Here is a 21274-nt window from a genome sequence, read left to right as displayed (position 1 = left end):
TGTGTATGTGTGTGTGAGAAAGAGAGGGAGAAAGAAAGAGGGAGGAGGGAGAGAGAGATGCATTAGATATACTCTGTGGAAACTGAAAACTAATCAGAAAGGAGAGATCCAGAAGAAAGGGGTTCCTGAATTAAATGAGTGGAGAAGAGTTAAGGATCAGATCCCCCAAAATACCAAGTAAGGTGAACTTGAAATGGTGGTTGGGTTTGGCAACTATGAAGTCCTTAATTTAAGAGTTCTGTGGTGTCTTTTTGCAGCTTTGTGCCAGCAGGATATCGTGGGTTCAGGGGACAAATGGGTTAAGAAGTATAGCACCTTTTTAGAAAGTTGGTAGTAGAGCAAAAGAAAGAAGGCAGTGACTTGGGAGGATGTTTTAAGTCAAGGAAGATTTTTTTTAAAGATGAGAGAGCCTTGGGCATACTTACAGATTGTTGGGAAAAAACCAGTGGAGAAGAGAGGAAAGTCAGGTCGTGAAGGAGAGGAAGAAGGGGTGGTATCTTGAATTTTGTATCTGGTGAGGGATTTATTTTGTCTCTCTGTAAGGACCTGCAGCCATTTCTCCTTTATTACTGGTGAACCTCCCTATCCAGCCCTATTCCTCTGCTTTCTTTCATTGAATTTACTGTGTTCTGTATCCACTCTGTGTTTATTCTCTGCTTGTCTGTTCTTCCCACACTTACGGAAATTCTGATTTTTCATTAGTCTCTAGCTAATTGTCACACTATTCCAGATACCTTAATTTATTCTTCTCCTGTGTGTAGCATTTTGTGCTTACCTCAATCTCCATTTACCTAACTAGATTTTCTTCTCCCACTTAACTAATTCTCCTTTGGGCAGGGATTATGTTTTATCTGTCTGTAATCTCAAAATCTAATGTAACAGGCTTTTAGTACTTATGAAATACTAGATTGAACTCTGTGAAGCTGCCATTTTGTTGGTTGCAAAAGGTCGAGTATTGGCAGTTTTGTATGGACCAACATAATACATTTTAATTCTTTCCAGTGTTGCACAGAAGACTCGAGGTGGAATTTCAGTTAAGAATGGACAAGTAAGGGTCAAGGAGAAAGTCAAACATAGAGAAGCGCTTCTTAGCTACAGACTCATTGAAGTTCAACCAGAAACTGGCTTTGAGTGACCAGGTGACCAAAGCAAAGGTGGACATTTGGCTAGATGATTTACATTCTTCCATAAAGATAACCTGTCAATTCCTCAGGTGAAACTGTAGCCATTTCCTAATCTTTGGTCTGAATAACATTTTTGTAAGTGGTTGTTCATATAAGGACTGTTCAGAATTGTGGTTAAATAGTATCCTCAGAATCATGAGTGTAAATCCTGTAGAGGTTTTTTTCAGCGTTATTACTATAAAGATAAAAGCAAATTGCCAAAGTACGTCTGTGAACTAGTTCTTCAGGGGCATCTAAGTATATTGCCCCCAATATACTGTTGGTGTATCTTAATTAAACAAAACCTAAATGTTCAAGATGAATGCTTTCAACTAAAAAAGATGTAATTAGAAAATCTTATTCTCAAAAATTTTTTTAATCTTAATTTTTTCAACCTAACGCTTTGTTTTAATTTACATCCAAATTAGTTAGCATATAGTGCAACAATGATTTCAGGAGTAGATTCCTTAATGCCCCTTACCCATTTAGCCCATCCCCCCTCCCATACCCCCTTCAGTAACCCTGTTTGTTCCCCATATTTATGAGTCTCTTATGCTTTGTCTCCCTCCCTGTTTTTATATTACTTTTATTTCCCTTCCCTTCTGTTCATCTGTTTTGTCTCTTAAATTCCTCATATGAGTGAAGTCATATGATATTTGTCTTTCTCTGACTAATTTCACTTAGCACAATACCCTCCAGTTCCATCTACGTAGTTGCAAATGGCAAGATTTCATCCTTTTTGATTGCCAAGTAATACTTCATTGTATGTATGTGTAGATATATACCACATCTTCTTTATCTGTTCATCCATCGATGGACAGTTGGGCTCTTTCCATACTTTGGCTATTGTCGATAGTGCTGCTGTAAACATTGGGGTGCATGTGTCCCTTCGAAACAGCACACCTGTATCCCTTGGATAAATACCTACTGGTGCAATTGCTGGGTCATAAGGTAGTTCTAGTTTTAATTTTTTTGAGGAGCCTCCATACTGTTTTCCAGAGTAGCCGCACCAGCTTGCATTCCCACTCAGAAAATTTTTTAATGTGAACACAGTTTTGTTGGAAGCTTAGTAGATTGCGATCTGTGGACCCCAGGTTAAAACTCCGTCTTGAAGAGTAAAGTGTGTGCCCTTCAGAGAGTCTTCCTTAAATCTCTCAACTGGCTTTCATGAATCCATAGTAAATAATTAGCAGAAATGGTCTTGAGGTCTGCAATATAGGTATTGTGTTTTTGATTAAAGGCAAATTATATCAACTCAGAGATGGTAAAGTTGGCATTCATTATGACCATTAAATAACCCCAGGCCAGGATTTTGACCTAAAAGAATGGCCATCCTATTACCATGTTGATCCTGGATTGTATGGCATCTGAAGGCAAGACCAGTATTTCCAATTAGACCGTTCTAGCATACAAATAAGTATAAAATTTGGGCATATTATTCTTTAATTAGAACACATAGCTATGTGGTATGGGTTCAGATTTTTAAAGTGTTATGACGGACAGTTTCAAACCACAAATGGAGAAAAACCTCCAGTTGTGTGCTAAACAAGTAAATAAGCTTCTTGGTGAATTTCACTGGGATGAGCCTATACAGGCACTTTATAGATTTCTCATTACTACAAAGTCTGCGAAGTAGGTGGTACTCCACTTGAATACCCAAGACAACCAAGGCTCCTAGAACATACCTAAATGGTAGATTTAGTATTTGTACTCCACAGGCTGTCCTGTGTTCTGCTTTGTGAAACAGTGATTCAGTTTTGGGGGAAGATTCTTCCCTTCTGGAAAAAAGGAATGCTTTTTTTTTTTTTCTGTCTGTTGTCTCCCTGCCCCAACCAGTTGAGAATTACTGGTGTAGGAGACCAGTGTTGGTTCATGATGGGAGTGTCCATTTTCACCTATTGACCAGGAGAACATTGAGGCCTGCTATAAAATAGCTTGTATCCATAGAGATTCATCATGAGCCATTCATTCTGACAGTAAGTAGGTACAATTAGTTTTATCTTGACATCAGTTTTAGTCCCTGACAGTAAGAATTCCTGCTTTTCATTTCTAGCTTTGCCAAGTAATTTGCTCCGTTGATCCATAGTTCTCAATAGTGTTAAGATTTGCATTCTAAGCTTCTGATCTGTCTTAAAGCCTCCTTTCCTGTTCATCATGAAAGACCAAATAAAGGTTAAAAAAAAAAAAAACACCTAGCAAATAGTCCCATTTAAGGGCGAAATATGCCAGAAATAACTGAAAACTACCAGACAAGAGTGGTATAACCCAGGGAGAAAACTGTTTGTATTTATGGTAAAACATTGGTAGGAACTCAGACCTATAAAGTGATCAGTCAGGATAGAATATACAGAGTAATGGGTGTGTAAGTATGGGTGTGGATAAGAGATAGTGTTTTGAAGATGAGACACTGAATTCATTTAGCTGAAGAGTTTAAAGGATTGCTAAATTCTGCAGTAGGTACAGGTTTTGGGCAGTTTGATTTGTGTCCTGTCTTAAGTCTTTTTAATTAAGCTTTCTGAATCAAACGATTAGGAAAGTTAGGCATAGAAGGGCCTGGGGTCTTCAAAAGAGTAGTTTCCCTGAGTCTTTAGTACATTATTCTCTTTTAATGAGCAAATAGTCTTTTATTCAGGGATCCTTGTGGTGGCCCCTGAGCCCTTGGTGCAGTAGTGATACTACTGATAGCGAACATTCATCTGTTCAGCACATAATTATGTTCCAGGTACTGTGGCAAGCATGTTATATGCACTAATTCACAAAGAGCTCTGTGAGACCTTGTTACTACTTTTATCCCTATTGTACACATAAGGAAAGTAGATCCGTTCCCCATCTGATATTGCTGGCTTTGATTTTTTTTTTTTTTTTAACCCCCTTCCAAATTGGTTATTCAAGGCAAACCACTGGTACTTACTGATTAGGCAGTTTGGGGTATTAATTGAACACTCCATTTACTTGTGTTGTAATTACCTGGACTCCTCTAGATAACTGGCTTGGCAGACCTGAGAGGAGGAGAGGGAGGGAGACATTCCAGATAGCATTAGCCTTGAGTTTCAGAGTTACGGTGCATGTTCATAACGGTATTGGGAGTGGGGCAGATTTGGGTCAGGCCTAATTTTTTTTTTCAGGATGCTTGAGATGGTACGATTCTTAGACCTTGCCCTACTCCTGGGGAAGCAGGTTTCTCCCAGAAGGCCTGTGGGCCTGCATCATCCCCTCACCACAGTGGCACTTTGCTCACAGGCTCTGCCTCTCTTATTTCACATAGTTGCTTGAGGCCTTCTGAGACTATTAGGGTGCTACCTCTTTGCTTGTAAGTGTGGCCAGGATCTGGGAATCCATAGATCTACAGCACATCTGTACTAGTAAATAAAAATCAGATTGTGTATTAAGAGAGGCCCTTTAAAGTTTTGAAACCTTTGATATAGGAGGTTGTTCTAATCCTGAACCTGGCATGAGGCCTTCTTTCCAGTTTGCTGTCTTCTATACCCAGTGCCCCACCACATTGGGCCGCTTCTGATAATGCCCTTCTGTTCTCTGTGTGCTTCACACCTTCTTCCTATCTTTACTTTCAGGCACATTGTCTTCTTCTGAGCTCCCTTGGCTGAGAGGACAATATAGGATTACAGCCAACTGTAGCTTATGTCGTAACTGTTAACAACACGACCAGATCTTAGTTCCCTTTCCAGACTTCAGGAATCTCTTTTTGGTTGGATCTCTAATCTGCCTCCCCTTTGGGTGCTCACTGTACATAGCAGGCAATTGGTTAAAGTTTATTAGGCAGTGAATGAGGGAGGCATGTAGCTTTAAGATCTACAGATTGATTGTAAATGCTTGCATCTTAGCCTTTGTGATGTTGCCTTAGTGAGGTTGAGAATCATCTTAGAAATCTACAGTTGTGAACAGGGCCTCGTGTCTATGGGTTTAGCTGTTCTCAATGGTGGCTTCTGGAAGGTTTGGGAAAATGACCCAGGGAATATGCAGGACTGTGCGTTCTGGTCATCCTCACAGCTTCCAACGGATACAGTCTTTTCAAGAGCTTGAGAATGATATGGGATTCAAGTTCGTCCCTTTAAGACCATCCTATAGAGTTGATAAATTCTGTGCTTCTGCTCCTTCTCCTGCTTACCTGAACATTAATAGGCACCCAGCTTTTTAGAATTTTGTTTTGAAGTGACCAGCTGTAAGATCCTAGGTGCTAGTTTCCTTACTTGGTCTGCTTTTTGCTGATTTTCCCCAAGATCATTGGGAATCCTAGAGCTGGTGACTCTGTCAGCCATTATATCATTGCTTACTATGTCAGGCATCACATGTGGTGAGAGAGGGAGGGAGATTGAAGAGTGAAGAGATTTCTGTCTGGGACACCTAGCAGATGGTGGTGTTATCTACTGAGATACCACATAAACCATTCCCTTTGGATGGTGTTTGTACACTCTTGGTGCTTATTGTGTCTTCTGTAGTTGTATCTTCAGGTGTAAAAATAGCAGCTACCATATACCAGGCTCCATGCTAAGTGCTTTAGATATCTCATCAAAAGGTTGGTAGGTACTCTTCCCATTTCAGAAATAGGGAAACTGAGGCACAGAGGTTAAGTAACTGACAATAAATGGCAGAACCAAACTCTTTAACTCTAATGAGATACAATTCACATAAGCATAAAATTCAGTAATTTTTAGTGTACAGTTTTGTGATTTATCACCCTAATCTAATTTTAGAGTATCTTCATTATCTCATTATCATAAACCTTGTACCCATTAGCCACCATCCCCAAACCTTCTTCCCTGTCCACCCTGAGATGAAGACAACTCATCTCCTATAGATTTGTCTGTTTGGGACATTTCATATTAATGGGCTAATAATAGGTGGTCTTCTGTGACTGACTTCTTTCACTTAGCATAGTGTACTTGAGGTTTATCCATGTTGTAGCATGTATCAATATTTCCTTTTTTTAATGTTTATTTTTGACAGCGAGAATGAGTGCAAAAGGGGCAGAGAGGGGGAGACAGAGGATCCGAAGTGCCTCTGAACTTACAGGGGAGAGCTCTGTGAGGGGCTTGAACTCACTAATAGTGAGATCATGACCTGAGCTGAAGTCAGACGCTTAACCGATTGAGCCATCCAGGCGCCCCAGTCCTTCATTTTTTTAATTGCCAAATAGTATATAGATCAGCCTCCAAGATTTGAATCTCATATTTCTGGTTCTGAAACTCCTACTGCTGCCACACCATGCTAATTCCTATACATGTCCTATTAGATTAGAAAGTTCTGGGGCAATATCTTGTATTTAGGTGTTTTGTTGTTTCACCCCTCTTTTAGTTCTCTCAAGATACCTCGCTCATAATAGGACTCCTCAGGTATTTTAGTATATAGGTAAGAAATTCAAGTCCTTGTTACTTTATCTAACTCACAGTGTTGGATTTAGGAGTAAGGGAGTGTAGAAAAACCTAAGTATCTTTTCTGGTGTCTAGGAGGAAAACCTAAATATCTTTTTTCTGTGTGTAGGAAGAAGAAGCTGGAAGGATAAAAGATTGTTGGGACAACCAGGAAGCACCCGCACTCTCCACGTGTAGCAATGCCAATATCTTTCGAAGGATAAATGCCATATTGGATAATTCTCTGGATTTCAGTAGAGTCTGCACTACACCCATAAACCGAGGAATTCATGATCATTTGCCAGGTGACTTAGATTTGAAAATTTAGTGTGTGTATGTATGTATGAAAACCTACACTAGGCATGTATGTAGAGCTGTTTCTAGGAAGCTTTCTTGTGAAGCTTGTAAAGAATGACCTTGAATCTCTGGTGACACTTGCCCCTTTTTGTAGCTTACTTTGTGGATTGGGTTCACTTCTGAGTGAAGACTGACTTTGATTTATAATGTACAAGTCTATTTTATGACACACAAAAAGATAAAAAAGGATAGGTCAAAGGTATCAGGACTATTTATATATAGAATTATAATAGTCATATATGTAATTAGATTTTCTGGTAGCCACATTTAAAAGGTTTTTTTTTTTTTTGAAAAGTGACATTAATATTTACCTAGCCTAACAAAATATGTGAGTATGTAATCAGTATAAAAACTGTTAATGAGATATCCTATTTTGTTAGTACTAAGACTTCAGTATATATTTCACATTTACTGCACTGCTCAGTTCGAACTAGCTGCATTCCAAATGCTTGGTGGCCACATGATTAGTGGCTGCTGTATTGGACAGTGCATCTCTTGAATAATTGCTTTTACACATGAATGTGGGTCAGCAATCATTGAGATTTTTTTTAATCTTATTTTTGAGAGAGAGAGAGAGAGAGAGAGAGCAGGTAGGGGAGGGGCAGAGAGAGAGAGGGAGACACAGAATCTGAAGCAGGCTCCAGCTTCCAGGCTCCGAGCTGTCAGCACAGAGCCCAGAGTGGGGCTGGAACTCACAAAACGTGAGTTCATGATCTGAGCCGAAGTCAGATGCTCAATCGACTGAGCCACCCAGGTGCCCAGCAAGCATTGAGTTTTCGTGATATTTAGGATATTCCATAGGATAGTGGAGGGGAGAGGGCAGCATCCCCTGAAGGTGATATTTCACAAGGAGACTCGGATGTCCTGACGGTGCTGTGTCATAAGCATTTGTGGAAGTTGCAACATGTTGATGGAGTGTTTGTTGTTGGGGTTATTTTAGTTGAAAGTTGAACATATTTTTAATTCTTTAAGTGGATCTTGAAGAAATTTGGCAATAGTGGGATTTGCAGAATAAGAACTGGCAATTGCTGCTCTTTCATTATAAATTCTTTGATTTACTTCCTAAGTTGACGTTGGAAATCATTCCCATAAAGATGCAGGCGTATATGAACATAAAGTAGCTAAATGTCTGAAGGAGAGATGTCCTCACAAAGGAGACTGACCTGTGGTAACTATAGAATTTATTTCTAGTACATTGTTCTAACTGGAGGGCAAATGGGAGAAGGACATAGGAGGAACTAGGAATGCTGGTATGTCTGGTCTCTTCAAACTTCCAATAAAGTATATGTGTATTTTCTATTAATTGGTGTACATCATGAGCTAATAACAACCCTTACTCTTCTTTAGCTTATGTCAATTTAAAAACTCACAAAATCTCGATTCAACGTATGTATGTGTTTTTCTTCTTTGAGAAGATTTCATGAATTATATTTCAATATGAATGACCCTCAACAATGGCTTAAATTTCACTGGGTTGCCTCAGACATGCTGGGAACTTAGGCATACCTCAGAGAAATTGTGGGTTGGGTCCCAGACTGCCACAGCAAAGCCGATACTGCAATGAAGTGAGCCAAAGGAATTTTTTGGTTTCCTAGTGAATATGGAAGTTATATTTATGCCATTCTGTAGTCTATGATGTGTGCAATAGCATTATATATGTAAAAAAATTGTTCATACTTTAAAAATACTTAATTGCTAAAAAAAAAAAAAAAAGGCTAACCATCATCTGAACTTTGAGTGGGTCATAGTCTTTATGCTGGAGGAGGGTCTTGCCTTGAGGTCTGTGGCTGCTGACTGTTCACAGTGGTGGTTGTGGAAGGTGGGGTGGCTGTGGCAGCTTCTGAAAATAGTATCACCCTTGTTTTAGGAAGGATTCGGTTCCATTTTACGATGAGAAAACGAAGTCTCATCTAGGTTAGAGGACTTGGGCAAGGCTACCTACTAAGTGGCTAATCTCAGGCTTAAATCAAAGTCTGCTGTCACTGTGTTGTTTGGTCACTTTCTGACACTCAGCTCCCACAAACAGCACATCTTCAGGTGCATGCAGGTTTATGCCCAGGTTTTGACTCCTGTGTCTGGTGTGGTCTTGGTTTTATTGGGGCTCCAATGGATGCTGTGACTGCTGCAGCTCAGATTTCTCTTGAGCCAGGCACGCCATAGATGGAGTCCTGGCCTTAGAGCCTAGATCATGCTGTTCTAACATTGGGATGATTGGTTGTCTGTGCAGCTAAGCAGACACTGGTATTTCATTCTGAGATGTGCACAGGTTCTGGGGATGAAGACATGGACATCTTTGGGAGACCTCCTTCAGCTACCACATCAAGGAAAGCAGATGAACCCAACCTTGAATCTGTAGCTCAGGTCCCTCCCTCCAAACTCTGTCTTTAGATTCCTACTACTTAGATTACTAAACACTTGGTCCCACTTCCACAGTTAGCCAAATTCACCAGAAATTCAACAAATAGTTAAGGAATGCGTACTTCATGCCAGTCACTGTTGTTAGGCTTCAGGGATTCCTGACTTTACGTGGTATTCTCAGAACCTGCTCTCCCATCATGGATAATGGGAGAAACTCAATAGAGAAATAAGTAAAATCATTGCAAGTTTTAGTAAGTACTATGAAGTAATGATGTTTTGAGTGACATGGTCAGGCAAGAACTCTCTGGGGAGGTATGTTTAAAACGGAGTACTAAAGGAGGAGAAGAAGCTAGATCTTGTAAAGAGTGTGGGGAAAACATTTCAGACAGAAAAGGTTGGACTAAGGCTTCTTAGAGAGCTTGGCATGTTTTAGGCACAGAATGGGGGAGTAGGGAAGGGGGAGTGCCCACACCGTGGCTGCAGGGGTGTTGGGCTAGATGGGGTGGATGTTGTGGGCGTTGCAAAGTCCCTGGATGTTCTTGTGAGAGTTGTCAGAGGTCCATGACCAGTGACATTAAGGAACTGATTTGTCCTCCAAGATCTGATTACCAATTTCTCCCAACAAGATGGAGAACAAAATGGAAGTCGGACCTCTAAGCGGGCTGCCATCCCATGACAGGAAAGGGAGGATCGACTCACCATCTTTGCACTCAGGAAGGGTTCCTGGCATTGCTCCTCTGTTTGCCACTGCAGCTTCTTTACAACTCGGCCTCAAAGATAACTTCTTAGCTTTTAGAAATCATCACGCTCCTTGACTCAGTATGTCGAGATCTGAGAATCTCTCCTACGGAGTAGTAATCAGTGCAAATAAGGATTTATGTAAACGGATACTTAGAGCATCGTTACAGTGGTGAAAATTTGAAAAAGCTTAAGTGTCTCCCAAGAGGGAAATATTTATACTGTATATTCAAGCGATGGAATGTCATGTAGTTAATAGAATAATACCTTTTGAGAATAATCTTTTTACATGTTTAGCTATATAAAAATCTTTGTAACGTAATATGATGTGGAGATAAAGTGTTAATACATATGTATGCATATACATACATACACATTCTTAGTTTTTCCTGAGACCTGTAAAATTCTCAAAAACGTTTATAGTAGGGGAAAAAAATTGGAGTCCATCCTCTCAAACCCTGCCTCTGCCTTCTTATCAACTGAGTATAGGTAATATTCTAAATCCTTTGTTGTCATTTCAGCAGTCTTCCCAGCATCTCCACTTTCTGTGCTCATCCATAAGAAGCAACCCCCCCCCCCCCGTCTGTTACAGTTTGATCGTGAGATTTCATCAATTGAGTCCCATCTTCAGGCTCCATTTCTAATTCTTTTTCTCTTGCTGTTTCTACCACATCTGCAGTGACTTCCTCTCCTGAAGTCTTGAACCCCTCAAAGTCATCCATGAGGGTTGGGGTCAGTTTCTTCCAAACTCCTATTTATGTTGGTATTCTGACCTCTTCCCATGAATCATGAATGTTTTTATTGGCATCCAGAATGGTGAATCCTTTCCAGAAGGTTTTCAGTTTACTTGCCCAGATCCATCAGAGGAATCCCTATCTATGGCAGCTATAGCCTTACAAAATATTTCTTAAATAGTAAGACTTGAAAGTTGAAATTACTTCTAGATCCATGGGCTGCAGAATGGATGTTGTGTCAGCAGGTGTGTAAACAACATCGATCTCCTTGTACATCTCTGTCCAAGCTCTTGGGTGACTAGGTGCATTGTCAATGAACAGTAATAGTTTGAAAGAAATCCTTTTTTTCTGAGCAGTAGGTCTCAACAATATTTGGGTTTGCAATATTTAGTGTACCACATTGTAAACAGAAGTACTGTCCGGACTTTGTTGTTCCCTTGACAGAGTCCAGGCAGAGTAGATTGAGCATAATTCTTAAAGGCCCTAGGGTTTTCAGAATGGCGCATGAGCACAGGCTTTGACTTAAAGCCAGCAGCTGCATTAGCCCCTACCAACGGAGTCAACCTGTCCTTTGAAGCCAAGCACTGACTTCTCCTTTCACGCTGTGGAAGTCCTAGATGGCATCTTCTTCTGATTTAGGCTGTTTCATGTGCCCTGAAAACCTTCATTAATTATCTCAGACCTTGTGGGTAACTTACTGCTTTATTTTGCGGTTTTATGGTATAAAAATGGTGTCTTTCCTTAAACCTCATGAACCAATCTCTGTTAGCTTCATATTTGTCTTCAGCTTCCTCCCCTCTCTGTCTTCACAGAAGTGAAGATAGTAAGGGCCTTGCTCTGGATTAGGCTTTGGCCTCTGGGAAGGTTGTGGCTGGTTTGATCTTCTCTGCAGACCATTAAGACTTTCTGCGTATCAGCAGTTAGGCTGTTTGTCTTACGTGTTTGTTGACAAGTAGCACTTTTAATGTCCTCCAAGAACTTACCTTTTGCATTTACAACTTGCCTGTTTGGGACAAGAAGCCTAGCTTTTGGCTTATCTCTGCTTTCAACACACCTTCCTCACTGAGCTTAACCATTTTTAGCTTTTGATTTAAAGTGAGAGACGTGTGACTCTTCCTTTCCCTTGGATCCCTAGAAGCCACTGTAGGGTTATCAGTTGGCCTTATTTTGACACTGTTGTGCCTCAGGGACTAGGGAGGCCAAAAAAGAGGGGGAGAGCAGGGGAACAGCCAATTGGTGGAACAGTGTGAACACGTAACATTTATCGGTTAAGTTTGTCATTGGTTAAGTGGGCGCAGTTTGTGGCACCCCAAAGCAATTACAGTAGTAACGTCAAAGGTCACAGGTCACTGTAACAATTGCAATAATCATGAAAAGTTTGAAATATTGCAAGAACTACCAAAATGTGACTCAGACACAAAGTGAGCAAATACTGGTGGAGAAATGGCAGTGATAGACTTGCTAAACGTGGGGTGGCCATAAATCTTCAGTTTCTGAAAATGCAATAAAATATCTGGAGTACCTGAAAAATGCAATAAAATAAGGTATGCTTGTATTTGCCATTTTCCATGTATTACATTTGCAGTGTGTCCATATTGACATTTTAAAGTCAAATCAGTGGGTTTTAATGACTGTATAGTAGTAGCATTTTACATAAATGTTATTTATCTGATCCTCTGTTGGAAAATGATTTTTGCTGTTAAAAACAGTATTTTGGTGAACATCTTGTTTGTATCTCCTTATGTGCATATAACAAGAATTTCTTTAGCATATGAACCTAGAAGTGAATTGCAGAGTAATGAGTATATAACTGTCTTCAAAGTGATTTTTATCAGTTTACAATCCTGCCACATTTTCATGAGAGTTGTCCTCTACATCTTTGTAGACCCCAGGTATTGTGATACTGCAAAGTTCAGTCAGTCTGGGGGCACCTGGATGGCTCCGCTGGTTAAGTGTCTGACTCTTGATGTCAGCTCAGGTCATGATCTCCTGGTTTATGAGATTGAGCCCCAAGTCAGACTTTGTGCTGACCGTATGGAGCCTGCGTGGGATTTTCTGTCTCCCTCTCTCAGATCTGCCCCTTCCCCACTGACGTGTGCACACTCTGAAAATAACTAAGCATTTGAAAAACTTTTCAGTCTTGGTGTAAAGCCTACTTAATTTTTTGTCTCTACTGTGAAAAATTTTCTACAGTTAAAAGAATACATGAGGCATATATGGTCTGGCATCATCCAAGGAAAGATCCCTAGAACTGGGCCCCAGGGGTCTTTTCTTTTATCCTGTTCTGTCTGGTGTGTTTCTTGAGATTCCATTATATAATTAAAGTCACTGGCTTAGATGAAATCATGCAGGAAATGCTGTTCTGCTACATAGCTGAACTGTTAAGCAGGATACTAAATTGAATATTCCCTGCCTAGAAAAATCCTTGTTCAAGAATGGCTTAGTTATCACCTCTGAAAACTTTTTCTCACATTCTCCTGCCTCTGTTACCGGTAGCGAGATCATTCTTGGCTATTTCAGATTGTTCATTGACCTGTGTGGTGGTCTAAATGTATTCTCAAAACAGAGTAGATAAGAAGAAGCCTATTCAATTTGCCCATTTCATTATAAACCTACACAAAAAATGCAGGCTCTGGATGCAGATTAACTTGAAAACAGATCCTGGATGTGCAACTTGACCTAATTTTAGCTAATTCTCTGAGATTAAGTTGCCCTAACTATAACACAGGCGTAGTAACAGTACCTGTCTATAGGATTTGGGGAAGGTTGAATAAGACATGTATCTTGAATATGTAGAATAGTGCCTGAAACTGCACTTACTTGTTATGTGATGGTACTGATTGTGATGGTGTGGATATATAAAGAACACAGTTGTGTGAGAGCATTGCTGGGGTCATGATTTTTGAAGTTGAATTCCTGGTTTCTGGTTTAGACTACAAAGGACTGGGTCTTAAATATCCTTGGGTTCCTAATCCTCAGTACTGCGTCTGGCACATGGTGGGGGTTGTTGTACAATTGCTCGATGAATACATTCTCACAAACTGGGTACCGAAACTGAAAGAGGCCCTAATTTTAAGTTCAAATAAGTTCTCTCCCCCACATTCCCTCCCCCACATTCCCTACCTGTTAATGTCTAGGATATTTCTTTGTTGTAAAAGAAAATTTACCATCATAACCATTTTTCTAGTGCACAGTTCAGTGACATGATGTACATGCACGTTCTTGTGCAGCCATTATCCCTATAATTCTTCATCCTGTAAGGCTGAAACTCTGTACCCACTGAACAGTAACTCCCCATTCTTCCCTCATTGCCACCCCCTGGCACTTGCCGTTACACCTTATGTCTTTAAGATTTTGACTGTTCTAACTAGAACATGTAAATAGAATCCTACAGTATTTGTCATTTGTGACTAATTATGTCACTTAGCCATGAAGGTTCATCCACGTTGTAGCATTTGTCAGGATTTCTAAGTGAATAATATTCCATTATGTTGTATACATTACATTTTGCTTATGCCTCCTACATTGGTGGATACTTGGTTGCTTCCACATTTTGGCAGTTGTGAATATTGTCGTTATAAACATGAATGTACAAATCTCTTCAAGACTGTGCTTTTGGTTCTTTCAGGTATATGCCAAGAGGTGTAATTGCTGGATCACATGGTGGTTCTGTTTTTAATTTGAGGAACCACCATATTGTTTTCCACAGTAACTGTACTGTTTATATTCCCACCAAGAGTGCACAAGGGCTCCAGTTTCTCTACATCCTCACAGACACTTGTTTTCTGTTTTTTTGTTTTTTACAGTAGCTATCCTCATGAGTATTAGGTCTGGTATCTTATTTAGTTTTGATTTGCATTTCCCTAATCAGTGATATTTAGCATCTTTCCATGTGTTTACTTGCTATTTGTATATCTTCTTTGGAGAAACATCTATTCCACTCCTTTGTACGTTTTATTCATTAGGAAGGTAAATAGTTTTTTTTTTTAATATAATTTATTGTCAAGTTAGCTAACATACAGTGTACATGGTGTGCTCTTGGTACATTTTTAAATCAAGTTGTTGGTTTTTTGTTCTTGTTGCTAAATTTTAGGAGTTTTCTGTATGTTGTAGATATTAATCCTTTATCAGATAGATAACTTTTGGGACTATTTTCTCCTATTCTGTGGGTTGTCTTTGTACTCTGGAGTGTGCCTTTTGATGTACAAAACTGTAAAATTTTCATGAAATCTGGGGCGTGTGGGGGTAGCTCAGCTTGAGTGTCCAACTCTTGATTTTGGCTCAGGTCATGATCTAACAGTTCATGGAATTGAGCCCTGAGTCAGGCTCTACGTTGACTGTGCGGGGCCTGTTTGGGATTCTCTCTCTCCTTTCTCTGCCCTTACCCCCCTCGTGCACATGCACACATGCTTTTTCTCTCTCTCTCAAAATAAATAAACTTTGAAAAAAATTGAAAAATTTTCCTAAAACCTAATTTGTCTTTTCATTTTAGAGAGAGTGAGCAAGGGAGAGGGGGGAATTTTAAGCAGGCTCCATGCTTAGTGTGGAGCCCAATGTGGGGCTTGATCCCATGACCCTGGGATCATGACCTGAGCAGAAATCAAGAGTCAGATGCTCAACCAACTGAGCCACCCAGGTGCCCCTAATTTGCCTATTTTTTTTTTTTTTTGCCTGTTACTTGTGCCTTTTATTTCATATCCAAGAAATCATTGCTACATGCAGTTTCATAAAGCTTTTTGTCCTGTGTTTTCTTCTAAGGTCTTAAATTTAGGTCCTTGATTTATTTTGAGTTAATATTTATAAACGGTCTTAGCTAAACATCCAACTTTATTTGCGGGTGTATATCCAGTTTTCCCAGCACCAGACCATCCTTTCCCCATTGAGTAGTCTTGGCACCCTTCTCAAGAATCATTTGACCATCTATGTAAGGATTTTTTCTGGGCTTTCTAGTCTGTTAGTTTATAGGTCTGTATGTATGCCAATACCACACTGTTTTGGTTACTATAACTTTGTAGTAGGATTTGAAATCGGGAAGTGTGAATCTTCCAACTTTGTTATTTTTCTTCAAGAAAAATAACTTGCTTTTGTTTTTCAGGGTCACTTGAGATTCCATATGAATTTTAGGATGCCTTTTTCCATATGTATTTTGGACAATAGCCCTTTATCAGACACGATTTACAAATATTCTCTCATTTGGTAGGTTACCTTTTCATTTTGTTGGTTAGATGGTTTTTAGTAATGTAATCCCACATGTTTATTTTTGCTTTGGTTCCTTAGCTTTTAGTGTCAAGGGTTTTCTACTTTTGCAGCAATGTCACTGGGATGTTTAATAGGCATTGCATGGAATCCATAGATTGCTTTGGGTAGTATTGACATTTTAATAACATTAAGTCCTCCAGTCCATGAACATTTTTTTTTATGTCCTCTTTAATTTATTTCATCAGTGTTTGTTCATTTTCATTGTGTAAGTCATTGACTTCCTTAAGTCAGTTCCTAAGTAATTTATTCATTTTGATGGTATTGTGGATGGAATTGTTTTTGTAATTTCCTCTTCAGATTGCTCATCGTGATAGAAGTGCATCTGGTGTGTATGTGTGTGTGTTGACTTTGTTGCCTGATACTTCGCTTTTAATTTCATTTATTCTAATAGGAATTTTTTTGTGGACTCCTTTAGGGGTTTCAGCATACATTCATCTACAAACAGGGATAATTATACTTGTTCCTTTCCACTTTGGATGCCTTTTATTTTTCTTGATTAAATACTCTGGCTAGAACTTCCATTATATTGAATAGAAGTGGTAAAAGGTGGGTATCCTTGATTTTTTTGTTTGTTTTTTTTCCTGATCTTAGGGGAAAAGCTTTTAGTGTCCCCTCATTGAGTATTATGTTTGCTGTGGGTTTTTCATATAATGCTTTTATTATGTGAAAGTTAGTTTCTTCTTATTATTTTGGTGACTGATTTTTATCATGAAAGGTGTTGAATCTTCTCACATGCTTTCTCTGCATCAATTGAAATCATCATGTGTTTTTTTTTTTCCTTCATTTTGTTGATGTGGCATATAAATTTTTTGTATGTTGAACCATCCTTGGATTCCATGAACAGATCCTATTTGGCCACAATGTATAATCATTTCAGTGCACTACCTGAATTCTGTTTGCTAGTATTTTGTTGAGTATTCTTGTCCAACTTTTGTTTTTGATCAGTGTTCATAAAGAATGTTGGTCTGTAGTTTGCTTGTACTGTCTTTGGTATCAAGATTATGCTGCTTTCATAGAATGAGTTGAGAAGTATTCTCTCCTCTTCAGTTTTTTGGGAAAGTTTGAGAAGGGCTGGTATTAGGTCTTCAAATGTTTGGTAGAGTTTACCAGTGAAGCCATCAGATCCAGGGTTTTTCTTTGTTGGGAGATTTTTAGTTTTGATTCAATCTCCTTACTAGTCCTATGTCTATTCAGATTGTATATTTGTGATTTAGTCTCAGTAGGTTTTGTGTTTCTTGGAGTTTGCCCATTTCATCTAGGTTATTTTTTTTGGTGTATGGTTATTCATATTCTTATAATCCTTTTTATTTTTGTGGAGTACATAGTATTGTCCCCACATGTTGCTGATTTTAGTAATTTGAATCTGTTTTAATTTAGTTCATTTAACTAAAGATTTGTCAATGTTGTTGGTCTTTTCAAAGAACCAGCTTTTAGTTTTACTGACTTTTTTTCCTTTTGTTCTTTATGTTATCTCTACCCTTCTTTCCCTCATCTGCTAGCTTTGGGCTTAGTTTGTTCTTTTGGTTCTTTCCTTGTAAAAAAGTTAGGTTGTTGATTTGAGATCTTGATTTTTTTTTTTTTTAACATTTATTCATTTTTGAGAGAGAGAGAGGGAGGGAGGAAGGGGCAGAGAGAGAGGGAGACACAGAATCCAAAGCAGGTTCCAGGCTCTGAGCTGTCAGCACAGAACCTGACATGAGGCTCAAACTCCCGGATCGTGAGATCATGACCTGAGCTGAAGTCAGACAACTGAGCCACTCAGGTGCCCCTGAGATCTTGTTTTTTGGTAAGAGTGTTCATAGCTATAAATTTTTCTCTCTGTACCACCTTTTCTGTGCCCCACAGTTCTAGTATGTTGTGCTTTCATTTTCCTTTGTCTCTTATTATCTCCTAATTTGCCTTGTGATTTCATTTTTGATCATTGGTTTTTATTTTTTTTTATTAAAAAAATTTTTTTTAACGTTTATTTATTTTTGAGACAGAGAGAGACAGAGCATGAACGGGGGAGGGGCAGAGAGAGGGGGAGACACAGAATCGGAGGCAGGCTCCAGGCTCTGAGCCATCAGCCCAGAGCCCAATGCGGGGCTCGAACTCACGGACCGCGAGATCGTGACCTGAGCCGAAGTCGGACGCTTAACCGACTGAGCCACCCAGGCACCCCGATCATTGGTTTTTAAAAAAAAGTTTCATTTCCAGTTATGTGAATTTTCCAGTTTTCCTTTGTTGCTGATTCCTAGCACCATCTTGTTGTGTTGTTTTTAATCTTTTGAAATCTGTTGAGACTTAATTTGTGGTTTAACATATGGTCTATCCAAGAAAATGTCCTATGTACACTTGAGGAGAATGTGTATTCATTGTTCTTGGGTAGAATGTCTGTATATGTCTGTCAGATAATTGGTCTATTATGCTAAGTCTTGTATTTCATTGTATAAGTAGCTTCTTTCTGGTTGTTCTATCCATTATTGTGAGTATGGTATTAAAGTCTTGAACTCTTGTAGGACTCTGTCCTCAGTTCTGTCAGTTTTTGCTTCACATATTTTGATGGTCTGTCATTAGGTATGTAAACATTTATAATTTTTCTATCTTAATTTATTGAACCTTTTATTTACATACAACATTCTGATCTCTTATAACCTTTTTGGGTTTAAATCTCTTTTGCCAGGTATTAGTAGAACCACCCTGCTCTCTTTTGGGTACTATTTGCATGGAATATATTTTTTTCTATCATTTCACTTTCAGTCTGTGTGTTTGGATCTCGAGTGAGTCTTTTGTGGACATCGTATAGGTGGGTCACGTGTTTTTATTCATTTTGCCAGTCTCTTTTGACTGGAGAATTTAATCCATTTATGTATCTTTTTAAAATGTTTTTAAATGTTTATTTTTGAGAGCTAGAGACAGTGCGCAAGTGGGGGAGGGGGAGAGAGAGAGACAGGGAGCCAGAATCCCAAGCAGGCTTCATGCTGTCAGCTCAGAGCCCTACATGGGGCTCGAACTCAGGAACCGTGAGATCATGACTTGAGCCAGAATCAAGAGTCGGACGCTCAACTGACTGAATCACCCAGGTGCCCCATGATCCATTTACATTTAATTAATTATAAGGAGGGACTTCTGCATTGTGCTGTTTTTGTCCTGTGTGCCTTACAGCTTTTTTTGCCTCTCATTTCCTGCATTAATGTCTTCTTTTGTGTTCAGTTGATTTTCCTTTTTTTGTAGTGAAATATTTAAATCCCTTTTTTGTTTCCTTTTGTGTGCATCATATAGCCTTTTTTTCTTTGTGGTTACTACTGGGGGGGGCTTACATTTGACAACATAAAGTTATAACCCTCTACCTTGGATTTATACCAACTTAATTTCAATAACATACAGAACCTCTGCTCCTTTACAAGTCTGTACTCCTCCCTTCCGGTTGTTGTTGTGACAAGGTTTATATCTTTACGTAGAATGCAAGATGACAGTAATACTAGCTTTTACATTAATAGTGTAATTTCTTTAAATGCAGTAGCCTTTGAAATCATGTAGGAAACAAAGCACATTTACAAACCATTATTAAAATGATTCCTGCTTTTTTATTTTAAACTGCAGCATAGTTAACATACAGTGTTGTATTAGTTTCAGGTGTACAATGTAGTGATTTGCTGATTTCATACATTACTTAGTAATCGTCATGATAAGTGTAGTATTAATCTCCTTTATGTTTGACCCATTTTCCCACCCAACTCTCATCAGGCAACCACCAGTATATTCTCTGTATTTAAGTCTGTTTTCTTGTTAGTCTTTTTCTTTTTTTAATTTTTTTTCATTGTCTCTTACATGCCATATGAGTGAAATCATAATGTATTTGTCTTTCTCTGACTGACTTCTTTTATTTAGCATTATATCCTCTAGCTCCATCCATGTTGCAAATGGCAAGATTTTGTTCTTTTTTATGGCCAGATAATATTCCATCAAAATGATACCTGATTTTGTAATTGCCCACATTACCCTTGTGGAGATGTTCATATCTCTGTGTAGCTTCAGGTAACTGTTTAGTGTTCTTTGATTTCACTGTGCAGAACACCCTTGAGCATTTTGCAGGTCCTACCTAATGGCCGTGAACTTCCTTAGCTTTCATTTGTCTGGAAATGTCCTAATGTCTCCCTCACTTTTTCAGGACAATGTTAGTGGATACAGGATTCTTAGTTGGCTTTTTTTTTTTTTTTTTCCCTTAAGCACTTTGAACTTACTGGCCCACAGTTTGCTGGCCTCAAAAGTTTTTGATGAGACTGTCTTACGGTCTTCCTAAGGATCCTTGAATGTGATAAATGGCTTCTCTCTGCTGCTTTCAAGATTCTCTTTGTCTTTTGAAAGTATGATTATAATGGACCTTGGTGTGGGTCTCTGAGTTCATCTGACTTGGGGTTTTTTTGTGCTGCTGCAGGGTTCATATTCATTTTCATATTTCAGAAATTTTCAGCCATTATTTCTTCACATAATCTCTGCCCCTTTTTGTCTGCTCTCCGGGAGCTGCCATGATGCATATGTTAGTCTTTCAGCTGGTGTCCCACATCCGTCCCTGAGGAGCTGTTCTCTGAAATCTTTTTTCTTTCTTGGGCATCGATAATTCCCATTGCACTCTTAAAAGTTCACTGATTCTTTCTTCTGCCTGCTTGAATCTGCCTTTGAATCCCTCTAGTAAAATTTTCATTTCAGGTACTACATTTTTCAGTTCCAGAATTTTCTTTTTAGTTTCTTTGTAGGTTTTCTGTCTCTTCATTGACATTTCCATTTTGTTCACCCATTGTTTTCTTGACTTAAATCCACCTCTTCCTTTGATTTCTTGATCATCTTTAAAACCACTGTTTTAAAGTCTCTGTGTAGCATATATACCAGGGTCTTTTCAGGGACAGTTTTGTTGATTTCTTTTTTTCCCTTTGAATAGGCCATACTTGTTTCTTTGTATGCCTTTTGATTTGTTTGTTGAAAACTGGATAATAATGTGGTAACTCTGGAAAGCCTTTCCCAGCATTTTCTGGATTTTGTTGTTGTTGGTGTTGATGTTTTTGCTGGGCTAAAAAAAAAAATGTTCTTTTTTGTTTTGTTTTGGTTGATGCACACGGTTTCTGTGTTGAGATTCAGCCTGAGACATGTTTATACTTGGACATCTTCTCAGGTCTTTCCTGGGCGGTTACCTGGGCATGTGCAGTCAATTTATAATTTTCTCCATATGGGGCACCCAGGTGGCTCAGTCCGTTAAGCGTCTGACTTCAGCACAGGTCATGGTCCTCGGCCCAGGTCATGGTCCTCGGCCCAGGTCATG

General features: G+C 39.0%; 1 protein-coding gene across 10 annotated transcripts in view; it reads left to right on the top strand.

The window, feature by feature from the left end:
- Positions 1-21274, top strand: part of CPEB1 (cytoplasmic polyadenylation element binding protein 1) — a 90669-nt gene that overhangs the window by 9166 nt on the left and 60229 nt on the right. For 9 of the 10 annotated variants that reach the window (XM_049614229.1, XM_049614225.1, XM_049614226.1 and 6 more), the window contains exon 2: positions 6663-6837. In XM_049614229.1, the coding sequence (XP_049470186.1) occupies positions 6663-6837 (175 nt within the window). Of the gene's footprint in view, positions 1-6662; positions 6838-7956; positions 8058-21274 lie in introns of those variants that run through there. The other variant, XM_049614231.1, reaches the window with a different exon arrangement.

This window comes from Panthera uncia (genome assembly GCF_023721935.1).
Source record: "Panthera uncia isolate 11264 chromosome B3 unlocalized genomic scaffold, Puncia_PCG_1.0 HiC_scaffold_2, whole genome shotgun sequence".
NCBI lineage: Eukaryota > Metazoa > Chordata > Mammalia > Carnivora > Felidae > Panthera > Panthera uncia.
Note: the sequence above shows the minus strand (reverse complement) of the source record. Positions and strands in the feature narration are given on the sequence as shown.